The 13410-nt window shown below is 35.3% G+C and overlaps 2 protein-coding genes across 2 annotated transcripts in view; one reads left to right on the top strand and one right to left on the bottom strand.

The window, feature by feature from the left end:
• Positions 1–789: 789 nt before the first annotated feature.
• LOC132902668 (uncharacterized) lies at positions 790–6426 on the top strand. Its single transcript, XM_060948630.1, has 6 exons — positions 790–818; positions 1601–1682; positions 3299–3430; positions 3902–3975; positions 4852–4959; positions 6256–6426. Exons 1-6 carry the CDS (start codon positions 790–792, stop codon positions 6404–6406), a joined length of 576 nt encoding a protein of 191 aa, XP_060804613.1. The 3' UTR covers positions 6407–6426.
• A 2519-nt stretch (positions 6427–8945) lies between these two features.
• The window catches only part of LOC132902667 (acetylcholine receptor subunit beta-like 2), a 30077-nt gene continuing 25612 nt past the window's right edge, over positions 8946–13410 (bottom strand). Inside the window, exon 5 of the mRNA XM_060948629.1 lies at positions 8946–9167. Within this exon, the coding sequence (XP_060804612.1) occupies positions 8946–9167 (222 nt within the window). The remainder of the gene's footprint in view (positions 9168–13410) is intronic.

Genomic DNA, 13410 nt, shown 5'->3' with positions numbered 1-13410 from the left:
GGACCACTCCATCTCTTTCCAATGGATGTCGTAAAAGGCGACTAAGGGATAGGCTTACAAACTTGGGATTCTTTTTTAGGCGATGGGCTAGTAACCTGTCACTATTTGAATTCCAATTCAGTCTTTTCAAGACTGCTGGCTCTGTCTACCCTACAAAAGTGAAAATAGATACGTGACTATATGTATGTCTGTATGTTTTATAACACTAACATATTCTTGCAAATAACTTATGAAAGGGTTGACAAAAAGATTCGTTACTTCGCTAGTAATACGGACTTCAATTAGTGTTGAAAAAGCAAACATTTACTGTCAATTTAAAAAAATCAATGTTATAACAAACGTATGACTTAAGCTCATAGTTAGCAGAATACCAAAGAAAAAGTATTACTGTTTGCCGGTTGACTGGAAGAGATCCCTCTCATGGGATAAGTCCGCCATTGCAAGTGATTTGTTTATTTCATAACTATATACTATTTCTTGTTACTGTGTAAATTTCTATGCAATAAAGATATTACAAACAAACAAACAAACAAAAAGTATTAAGTTCCGTAGTCCTTCACTCTTAGAGATATATTTAAGAGACTTACTATTATTTTTTTTCCATAAAACTTAAAACAATTGTCATAACTTTCACATTTGTGTCTCGCCTGAACTAGATCCAATTATCGTCAGTTTAACGGATATGTGATAATTTTCCACACATATAGAACAGTTAGCCTGTCCGTATGTTCGGTTTAGTTTCATTTTATACGTATAGTGTTGGTGACTTGTGTTTATATGTGCTAGAAAATGGAGTTGTTGAAAGTAATAGCGACTTTGTGAGTCCATTTTTCTGTTAGCCCTTTTTACATAAGTTAGCCTCGTCTTAATTTCATTCTTTTGAAAATAATGTTTTTTCTTAGTTATCAAGTGTGGGATTACCTTATAGTTAAGGGTGAACGATCAAAGTGGTGTAAGTCGTGTACGGCATGTCAGGTTCAAATCCTGCCATGTAAAAATGACTTATTCGAGTATTTACTAAAGAAAATCAGTGTGAGGCAGCCTGCAGGCCGATCTTCTAGTCAGGATTACTATTTATTAATTCTGACGCATCATTAGAACTGGACATATATAAAAACATGTAATTAAGATTATCTACCGTACTATAATCGCATGCTTTATACTTTTTAAAGGATAAATATATAAATATTATTTTATGTGGTCGTGTATGCATTTTAAGAGCTAATTTATATAACTGAACTCTTTTACCTCATAGAACAAACCCGATCTTTTAGAAACATTTATAGTACAAGCAGTCACAATGGTTATAAGCCTATTGTTTGGTGATAAAATATCTTAGTTATAAAGCTTAATGTTACTTGGGTGCATATTCAAGCATTAGAGAATGAAAACCTAAAACACAACATATACAACACGCCTTTTTCCCGGAGGGATAGGCAGAGGCTACGTTTTTTATCATACCATGATCCGCTGCACACTTCTTTCGCTTCATCCACATTCATTCATTCTCTCTACAAGAGAGCTGATCGTTTTAATGTATTCCTAACCTTTAGACTTTAGAGAAAAGGTACTTAAAAATATATACTTTTTTCCTCAACAGAGGGTTGATTGGTGCTTGTAATTCAGAAAAAAGCATCAGACAAAGAAGAACAATAATTTTCCCGCCAACTAGTCTTTATGGCGTAAGTATCTTTCACACAACATACATACATACATATAGTCACGTCTATATCCCTTGCGGGGTAGACAGAGCCAACAGTCTTGAAAAGTTGTGTGAAAAATAGCTGAACGTGGCCTACGTTCAGCTATTTTTCACACAACTACACAACTAAGAGGTTAATTTATATTTGTTTAAAATTAAGTCATCCGATTAAGTAGAGAGCTTCTGTTTTGTTCGGGAACCACACGACAAAAGAGTTGGTGATCGAGCGATTCAAATCCTTCCCTGGGTATGACCAAAAACTCTTTTCTGAGTTATATACATACATTGGTTTATTTTGACAGTGAGGGAATCATGAAGTTACCTGCACATTTGGGCAACTACACGTATAAGTATGGGTTAATTTCCCCTGGAAAAATCCCAGAGCTCAGACGGGATTACCTAGCATATCTAAACTAGACATTAACTTTTCATCATTGCCTGACGCGGAAACAAACCTAGGGTTTACAGGCAGGTACACGTACATCACTGTAATACTCGTAAACACGCCGTCAATTGTATAACTTGTAATTGCATATATAATTCTTCCAAGCTGCATGTTATACATAGAAAACTTAATCAAATTGAATCTAAAGCTTAAACTACTTATAAAAAGAAAGAAAAAAGATCATTACAAACTAAAATTTAATTCACAAATTGTACAGTCCCTGCATTGAATCAACTTGCGGGAGTGTGCCCAGAATGCTGGCAGCATTGCTATTTTGAATTCTCTGAGCCAGATAATTTACAGCTCTCCGGTCACGAGATACCTCATTCAGCTTTTTCGACAATTCAAAATTAAAAATTTAATTTTTATTCATTATTATAGAATACTTCATATCGCTTAATAATTGTCAAATCTTTTGGTTTCACAACATCGGTTAACGTCAAATAAATAACTTAAAACTGTATTTACTGCCGCTTCCAAGACAGTGCAAAAGAAGCGGTAACAAACTTAAAATGTCGGAAAAGCTGATGGGCAGATGGGCCCCACGGTCCCAGAGTTTCTACCCCAAAAGGTTCAAATATAGTTACAATATAATGTAGTACAAAGATCGGAATAGGTAGATTGAATTGGGGTCAATGAACTGAAACGTATATATTAATATGGACATGCCTCCGGGATTGCGGGATTTGTAAATTATTGAGATTTTTTCCGGAATTTTTACAAGTGGGATGAAGAATATATTAGTTGTAGCTATTTTCCCCCGACTTCGTTCACGTAAATTGTAGTCCTATGTTACCCGCGGACAATGTAGTTTACTGTAAGTGTAAGTACTGAAATGGAATCCCGGAAAAGAGGCTTATCCATGTTATGCTTTCTATGGTAATTTATGATGCAAGTACATAAAATCAAACTACCTATTCCGATCTATGGTAATGTATCCTACTACTATTATAAAGGCGAAAGTTTGTATGGATGTTTGTTACTCTTTCACGCAAAAACTACTGAACCAATTACCATGAAATTTGGTATGTAGGTAGCTGAAGACCCAGAATAACACATAGGCTACTTTTTATCCCAGAGTTCCCGCGGGATTGATAGGGTTTCCATGCGGACGAAGTCGCGGGCGGCCTCTAGTTAAATTATAATTTCAGGTATTCGTAGCTATAGCCGTGCCGCTAGATATCCCGGACAAGAACGTGTTTGTCTCATACAACTTCGAGGCCAACTACAGTGAAGTCACAAACATAACGCAAATTGATGAAGTCCTGTTTCCTAACCTGCCAGTAAGTGAACATACAAACATTAAGTCTTATCCCTCACGGGGTAGACAGCACCAACATTGTAGAAACGACTGAAAGGTAACGCTCTTCCTGAAATGATTGTGAGAGCTCCTAGTCGCTTGGCGTTCAAACATGCTGTGAATGGTTTCTTCCTTCGGCAGATCAAAAATGGGTCATCCTAATTTGATATTTAATGTGTATGTATTTTATGAACCTTGTATGTATTATGTAGTTTGTTTGCACGCACTTTATCGCACCACCAACTTAAAGTTTTTCTGTTTGGTAAGCTGGTATACTGATAGAGAATACCAAACGTCATTCAGTCCGCCCTTTGTACATATTTTTTGGCCAATAAGGTATTAAATAATTAAAAAAACAGGTTCTTAGCCCGTCGCCATAAAAAATAATCTCTCTCCTTTAATTTGTTTCAAATTGTTCTAAAGAACTCAGATTTAATTATTTTTTTAATTTCAGATCATCAGCTCTCGACAGACGCGCAGTGTGACAAGAGAACTCGCTTATACAATGTTAGAAAACAGATTTCAAGAGTGAGTAAGCCTGTAATGCTAAATTATTCTTTATATATTTAGTCATAAAATAGCTATAGTTTAATCGTGTGAAGGTACATACATACATAAAAATCACGCCTCTTTCCCGGAGGGGTAGGCAGAGACTACCTCTTTCCACTTGCCACGATCTCTGCATACTTCCATCGCTTCATCCACATTCATAACTCTCTCTCATGCAAGCGCGGCGGTTTCGGGTACTTTTGACCTGACCTTTTACCTGTGTGAAGGTACTACCTGTGAAAATAAAAGTCCCGTTAAGAATTTAGAGAGATCCTCTCCAAGAGTCTCGCAGACTAAGCATGGAACATACAAACCATAATATACATATCTACACATATAGTACTTCCGACTGTGTTGTGTGTTGTATGACAGTCAGTCTTCTTCCTCCTGGGTTTAGTCCCGGTTGCATCCTCACCACTCTGAAGAGCTGCCCGGGGTGATCCTTTGACCATGGATCCTGAATTCGGTGAGTCAGGTTTTTACCCAATGCGAATCCCATCTGACCTCGCAACCTTTGAATCAAAAAAAGAAAGTCATTATTTATGTAACATTTGCGATATATGCCACAGACATACATCGCAAATGTTACAGTCTGATGACCAAGAATAATATATATATATATTATATAATATATATATATATATTACATATTATATATATACATATTATATATATATATTATATTCAGCATCTTTTATTGTGTAACTAAATTATATTTCATCAACTTAACAAGAGATTCTTTTCAAATAACTCTTAACATCTTCAATTAAAATTTTCAAATAAATTTTTATGATATTATTAACAATTGCGCTCAACACTCTAAACTTTATTAAAGCATTTAGTTAACGTTTACAGGTACGGAATGAAAGGGCGGGAATGCATGCTCAGGAACATATGCGAAGCCGCAGAGACGCCGCTTCACCACAACGGGCTGCTGGGCCACGTCATGCACATTATATTCACGTAAGCTATTGCCACAGAATCACATCGCAAATGTTATAGTGGATGAACAATTATGTACAGTTACATACATAATATGTACATATATATATATATATATATATATATATATATATATATATATATAATTGTGCTGTGTGATTCCTGACACCATTACAAAAAAGAATAGGACCACTCCATCTCTTTCCCATGGATATCGTAAAAGGCGACTAAGGGATAGGCTTATAAACTTGGGATTCCTCTTTTAGGCGATGGGCTACCAACCTGTCACTATTTGAATCTCAATTCTATCATTAAGCCAAATAACTGAACGTGGCCATTCAGTCTTTTCAAGACTGTTGGCTCTGTCTACCCCGCAAGGGATATAGACGTGACCATATGTATATATGTATTTATTATAACTTTGTTCCATCATAAAGCCATACAGCTGAACGTGGCCTCTAAGTCTTTTCTACATCGCTCGTTGGCTCTCTCTACCCGCAAGGGATATAGACGTGACGTGCTTTGTAATTGTAAAAATCAGTCCTGGAAAGGCTTATAACTTGATATTCTTCTTACATACATACATACATAAAATCACGCCTCTTTCCCGGAGGGGTAGGCAGAGACTACCTCTTTCCACTTGCCACGATCCCTGCATACTTCCTTTGCTTCATCCACATTCATAACTCTCTTCATGCAAGCTCGGCGGTTTCGGGTACTTTTGACCTGACCCTTTACCAGGACGTCCTTAATTTGATCAAGATATGTTCGTCTATATATATTCGTATGTATATTCTTCTTATAAGCTAGGAATCCGTCAATTTCATCATTATGCTAGCCAAAAATCTCGAGTCTAGGTCTATTGGCTCTGCCTACCGTGTAATCTTTTTAAAGAATGATATTTATGACTGTATCATCTAAATATATTTCCGGTAGCATGATTAGTCTTTTTTGTTTCGGAGTCAATGTCTATTATTTAACCTGTGGTAAATGGTGGACATTGACTGTCCACGATTTAACACAGTGATTTAACGAAAATACTATTTTTTACACGGATGTCCGTAGTCTGACCTACACAACCTAAAACCAGAATAGGTTTACTGTCTTTAAACATACTCACTCACAAACAGAGAAAACTAGAAACCGAAAGCACGGATTTGATCCCAGCTGGTATAGAGCATAAACATTTTCTGGAAAATTCGTTTACCTAACCAAGTTACCTAGTCATTTTCAGGCCCATTCAGAAGTAGTATATTCACCAGTTTCTTATAATAAATTTTCATTAGGTACTTAAGCAACTTACCTTTTCACTTCCAGGCCCTCATCATCTCGCGAGGAAGGCATAGACGACGAATATTACGAGGCCGAAGCAAATGGTCACAACAGGAACTGTGATATGTACCTAGACGACTGTCCTTACAGCTTGTTCGACGTTATAACCCGACTGGTTGAAATACGACATTCTTAACGAACGGCTGCTTGATTTATGATGACATTTTTTATAATTGAATTACCATTTTTGAATAAATGATTTTGATACTGGCCACTTTCTCTATATCAATCAAAATGAGGTTGACAAGTAAATTTGATTTCTGGATATTTGATTTCTGGATATTTTTTTCCGGTTAGGCTACAGTAAAAAGGCCGCAAAAAAATTCTGCTTTGGCCGCCCGCGGTGTTTGCGTTTTGTTTACTTAGTTACAAATTTTTTTTGTTGGTCTACAGAAATTTGTGTTTTTTTTTCATACAACGTGTATTAGCCGAATAATACCTACTAGTTCTACTCTTTAAATATGAGTAGGGTAGCACTTTACCCTATATTCAAGTTTAATTTCATTTGTTTTAACGAATTTCATTTCCATCATTGAGCCATACTAGCCAAATGTAGCTACTCTTTAAGTAATAAAGACGTGATCAAATGTATGTATGTTTAGAAATTTTATTTTAGCTTCCACTAGGTACTTATCAAATTTCTCAATGCCAGATTATATTTAGATTTCTGAATATGTTTTATGTTTCTTTTTCTTGAAGACGCAGATTGAACAACTTATAAAAATTACTTATTTTTATGTGCTACTTGTTCCGTTACTGGCAGGTACTGAAATATCTAAATTTTTACTGTTCAAATAAATCACCTCGGCCCGAGACCGAAGTCTGAAAAAGCTATTCAGGAAATTTAGTACACAGTAAAATGAAGAGTACCTGGCTCTTTGGCCAATTAAGAGACCTCGTTATAATTGGCTCTAAATTAGAAAGCTTTCATGTTAACGGAGAACTTTTTTTGCGAGGAATATTGACACGTTTCATAACATTAAGTTTACAAAAGATAGGGAGGTAGCTAGAGACACTTACACACACAACAGATTCATACATACATATCGTTACGTCCATATCCCTTGCGGGGTAGACAAAGCCAACAGTCTTGAAAAGACTGATAGGCCAAGCTCAGCTACATAAATTACCAGATTCATATAATAGTTGTTCAGTATCTTTTAGCTTATGTATTTCAAAACATTAGTTATCATTTACGTGGATGATATAAAGTATACTAAATTAATTGATTAGAAAGTAAACAAGGTCCTCCATTTTGTCAAATAATTTAAAATGGATGAATCATCATCAAGTCTATGCATTGTAAATTTGTTCACGCTCTTTTATTGACGCCGGTCAAACGCGCGGTTTGCAACGCGCTGCTCAACGGCGCGTGTTGCCGGCGTCACTCTAAAACCAGCCTTATAAGGGTAACAAACTTGGTTCAATGTTGCATGGGGTATTATACATTTTGCAACCTTAGGTATAATTATATCAAAGGTGTTTCAAATAAAGCGAAAAATATTTTATATAATATTTATTGTGCATAAAACATTAATCTTACTGCAGTTGCAGCTAATATTATCATAATAAACATGCACTAGTTAAAATCTAGGTTTAATTATAAAATATTAAAAACTCATAGTCACAGCCAGTTATATTTCTAAAATCTTAAGTTAAGTTTACATTAAATTCTTATTTAAAATTTCCATTACAAGATAAAGCCATTACAATGACATCGTTTCTTCGAAACTTGATTTAAGTATTATTGTTTCAATAATATGGCTTTATAAAAAAAAACTGATTAGTATTACATAATACGTAATTAAGTATATATTTTGCAGTGGACTTATTCGTACTTCTATTTCTAAGATAAGTAAGAAGACTTTCATGGTAGAGTGTTTGGGACGAGTCTACTGAGGTGTATAGATTTATTTTGAGCGGTCGTCAAATTTATTCATATAAGTAACAAAAACATGTTTTTTATACTTATTAGTTAACTAGTGTTGTGTGCTGTGTTCGCCCTCGTGGAATAGTTATTTTGAGCATCATAGAAGCCTTCAATGATGAATAATTTACCCCGTTTTTTTTTCACATTTTCCATTATTTCTTCTCTTCTAATAGTTGCAGCGTGATGTTATACATACATTAGTATAGCCTAAAGCCTTCCTCGATAATTGGCCTATTCAACACAAAAAGATTTTTTCAATTCGAACCAGTAGTTCCTGAGATTAGTATAGATTAAGTACACATGATTTTTTCTGATTATTATTGCCACTTTTTTAACATAAATTGTTACAAGTATATTCGTTGAGCATAATATAATTATATGTAGGATAATTTAATGTACTTGTTCATTGTCGACTTTAATAAATAGGTACTTGACTCAGATAGAGAAGTCAAGATAACTAAAACATTTATTTGTATCAGAATTTAATCATTTTGCCATACATCCATCCATACATATCGTATGCCGATATATATTTTGAGTGAATCACCACAAAATTAAAATCAGCTTTCGGACATTAACTTGATTGTTTATAAATATAAATAGATATATATTTTTAATATAAACAAAAGAGAACAAGTAGTGTAATTATACATTTAAACTATCATGCAAATCAAATAACTTACAATCAAACAAAAATGAAGACAATATTGTGCGCCCGCGCACAACCGAGCAACCAATCTCAAAATTAAACTACCGGAATGCCAATAGTCTCGATGTCTTTCGGGTAAAAGAAGTTATTCTTCCTCATAGGGATTGATGAGATCTGCTGATCCACTGGTACCCTCGTGTCGTAGAGCGAGGGAGACTGGAAGATGATACCGAAGGTCCCCACGAAGCAGGCGATGGTGAACAACCAGAGGAAGAATCGGTCCAAAACCATGGACATGAATTTCCAGTCTTCAACCACCTGTAATGAATTTTGCATTTGTATTCTTTTACAAAGGAAAATATGTGGCGTAAGGTGCCGTGTAATACAAAAAGAATAAGACCACTCCATCTCTTTCTCATGGATGTCGTAAAAGGCGACTAAGGGATAGGCTTACAAACTTGGGATACTTAGTTAGGCGATGGGCTAGCAACCTGTCACTATTTGTAATCTCAATTCTATCATTAAGCCAAATAGCTGAACGTGGCCATTCAGCCTTTTAAGCCTGTTGGCTCTGTCTACCCCGCAAGGGATATAGACGTGACCATATGTTTGTATGTATGTAGGAAAATATCATAAAACGTGTGGTTTCTTGCACGTTAGAATAGAACCACTCACGTCTATATCCTTTGCGGAGTAGGCAGAGCTAATAGTTTTGAAAAGCCACCTTCCGCTGTATGGCTAAATGATGGAATTGAGATTCAAATAGTGACAGGTTGCTAGCTAGTATGTTATAGGGACCTCAAGTTCCCAAGATTATCTCTTAATCGCCTTTTACGACATTAATGAGCAAGACATGAGGTTGTTGTATTCTAAAGGGTCGGAAACCGGACGGCACTGTTTTGAAATACTAATATATAATAATAGACTAGCATCCACGACTTATACATACATACGTACATTAAATGACGCATTTTTCCCGGAGGGGTAGGCAGAAACTATATCTTTCCACTTGCCACGATCTCTGCATACTTCCTTCGCTTCATCCACATTCATAACTCTCTTCACGCAAGGCTTATTGCAGAAAAAAGAAAATTGTATGACTGATACATACATATATACATATGGTCACATCTATATCCCTTGCGGGGTAGACAGAGCCAGCAGTCTTGAAAAGACTAAATGGCCACGTTCAGCTATTTGGCTTAATGATAGAATTGAGATTCAAATAGCGACAGGTTAGCCCATCGCCTAAAAAGAATCCCAAGTTTGTAAGCCTATCCCTTAGTCACCTTTTACGACATACATGGGAAAGAGATGGAGTGGTCCCATTCTTTTTTGTATTGGTGCCGGGAACCACACGGCACTGCTGTTTGACTGATAGTAAATGCTATTAGCATTAAGTCCACCTATTGTATCTTTGAGGCTCAATGAAGTTTTAAATAAATAAATAAATTCCTCAAGTACAACAAAAATAGTAACCAACTACAAGTTGATTAATAGTCGTTTATTCTCAACTTTCAATACCCCGTCTATGATTCAACTTTAACAAGGAAATCCTATCCAATTATGCTAAAGATCCAATTTGATGCCGTCCTGTTTGCCTGTTTTCAAAAGGGCGGAGTATTTAATTGAACCCCTTCTGAAGCACAATAAAAAGTTTTCGAGGACAATTTTTTCATTATTTCCGTCTCTTTAAGGCCTCTTGAGTTTAAAATAATGAGACGAATCGTATCAAGGAACAATTTCCTCTAAAAGATTAAACGTTGATGGATTTTTATGTGGAGAACAATAAGCCGGAACATTTTAATGATAAAGCATAGAAGTAACATTTTTATCGTGCACAGACCGTCTCATTTTAAATTACATGCTTTAGAAGATTTTTTTAAGAAAATAAATATATACGGGACAAATTACACAGACTGAGTTAGCCTCGAAGTGATTTCGAAACTTGTGTTACGAAATACCAACTCAAAGATACTATCTATATTTTATAATAAATACTTATATTGACAAACATCCAAGACCCAGGCCAATCAGAGAAAGTTCGTTTTCCATCATGTCCTGGTCGGGATTCGAACCCGGGACCTCCGTTGTCACATACAAGCGTACTACAGCTGCGCCACAGAGGCCGTCAATCACGAAAAAACACTTGTCTATGAATTTTAAAATACTGCCTATAATGTTCTTAATTAATTTATGTTTGTCAGACATAGATTACAAATAGTTAGAACATAAAAATAAGCTAGCTATTCTGCGCCATCCGGCAAAAAAAAAAGTAAAAATATTTCCAAGTTTGTCACATCACTATATAATTCAGTGTCAATAAATAGATAAATAATACCTATAAATAGAGCAATAAATTCAAATACATTTTATTACATTTATTTGTTATAATATTGCTATGTACGTTTCATAAAATGAAATATCATTAGCTGTTTTAAATTCTAGATAAGACATTCTTTATAAAACTAGGTTTTTTAACTTAGTACTATAATAACACTAATCAAAAGACTGCATTCTGATGAACGACTGACGATGAGAGACTGCATCTAATAATTGAGTGCACTTATATTATATTATTTATGTATTTTTATCATTAATTAATTGAAATTAATATTGAGGATGCGTTACAATAATCAATTATGATTATTGTACCGCATCCTCAATATTAATTTAGGAAAAATTATTTTTAATCCAATTACTATTTTGAAATACTTCTTTTGCAATAAAGAGTTTACAAACAAACAACCAAACAATAATCATGTACTCATACTGAAACGTCATCAGAACATTGGTATAGCCATCATAACTCACGTCCTGCATAGCGGCCGTCAATAACAAATTATTTGGCATTGCGTGCCGCAGTTAGTTACAGCCAATGCATAGCTTGGCCAATAGCAGCGTGATGACTGCCGACCTCAGAAGGTAACACATTTCTACCATTGACACGAGAGCGCGCATTATCCTGTTACATCTAAGTATACAAATACTAGCGGACCCGACAGACTTCGTACTGTCAAAAAGATTTGTAATATGACAGTTTTTTGTTCCTATCTATTAGACCTACATTGCTTACACAACAGTGAGCTTTATACATTAGCAATAAAGCTCAAATTGACTGTACGTATTAGTTAGAAAACGTTTGTATGGGATAAAGAAAAGGACTGTTTTTAAGGTTTTTCAGGCAATTATTTGGTATTTTTTCGCCGTAAAAACCATCCTTGAGCTTTGACGAATATTAAAAAAAAAGAATTGGTCAAATTGGTCCAGGCGTTCTTGATTTATGCGCTTACCAACACATTTAGCGATTCATTTTTATATATAAGATTATAATGCAGAAGGGTTTTGTTTGTTTGTACACGCTAACAGGAACAACGGGTTTGAATTGAAAAATTCTTTTTGTGTTGAATAAACTAGGTATTTATCGATGAATGTGAAAAAAACGGGGTAAATTATTTATTCATCTTTGAGCTTCAATGATGCCCGAAATAATTATTCCACGCGGACGAAGTCGCGGGCACAGCTAATAGTTACATGTACCTAATGTTAAATTTTTGTGTTCAACAGAAAAGTGTATAACTTTTTCTTTTGTACACGATTTCCCAAGAGCATGCCGTTACCTACATACATACATAGTCACGTCTTTATTTTTTGCGAGGTAGACAGACCCAGTAGTTAGTAGTAGCAAAGACTGGAAGGCCACGTTCAGCTGAATGGCTGAATGACAGAATTGAGATTCAAATAGTGGCAGGCTGCTAGCCCGTCGCCTACAAGAAGAATTTCAATTTAATTAGCCTTTCCCTTAGTCACCTTTTACGACATCGCTGTGAAAGATATGGAGTGCCGGGAACCACACGACACTGCCGTGACTGTTATTTATAAACAGTAGAAAGTTCTTAAAATATGAATGTTATATCTTTTGTATAACTTGCTGCCGCCCCAGACTTCGTTTGCGAGGATTGAATAATCGAATTGATGTCGACGAATTTAGAAGGTTTTAAGGATATTACATTTTCGTTCTTATTTCTAACGTTTATGTTACAAGTGCTTAAGAGCAACATTCCAAATTCTTCCAATTTTTTTTTTATTTAAACTTCGCTTTAAATTTCTTCTATTTTTTTTTTTGTTTGATTATACTAGGAGACATTTTAAAAATCGAACTATATCATTATTTGCACAATGACCACCCGTACTTAGACTGAATATCAATTTAAAGCTGAATGCACACTCCACGAACAAGACAAAGCAGCCATGCGCTATTGGCCAACCTCAATTTCTGCTGTTCACTCAATTTGGAAACAATAATGTAGTCGGCCTCGTTAGAGGAACATTGTCTTTGTATATAACATACCTATTCTAGGTATATTCTAGGTATGTTAGTAACTAAATAAATATATAATCGTGTGAGGGAATGTGTGAGGGGTGTGAGGAAAAACGGATATCGTAAAAGGCGACTAAGGGATAGGCTTATAAACTTGGGATTCCTCTTTTAGGCGATGGGCTAGCAACCTGTCACTATTTGAATCTCAATTCTATCACTAAGCCAAACAACTAAGCGTGG

This window comes from Amyelois transitella, chromosome 16 (assembly GCF_032362555.1).
Source record: "Amyelois transitella isolate CPQ chromosome 16, ilAmyTran1.1, whole genome shotgun sequence".
Lineage (NCBI taxonomy): Eukaryota > Metazoa > Arthropoda > Insecta > Lepidoptera > Pyralidae > Amyelois > Amyelois transitella.
The sequence above is the reverse complement of the archived record's forward strand: the minus strand, read 5'-3'. Positions and strand labels throughout refer to the sequence as shown.

Coding starts and splice junctions, on each gene's coding strand:
- LOC132902668 (XM_060948630.1), top strand. CDS start 790: ATGGAGTTGTTGAAAGTAATAGCGACTTT. Junction 1,683..3,298: donor CGCCAACTAGTCTTTATGGC/GTAAGTATCTTT, acceptor TTATAATTTCAG/GTATTCGTAGCTATAGCCGT. Junction 3,976..4,851: donor TTAGAAAACAGATTTCAAGA/GTGAGTAAGCCT, acceptor TAACGTTTACAG/GTACGGAATGAAAGGGCGGG.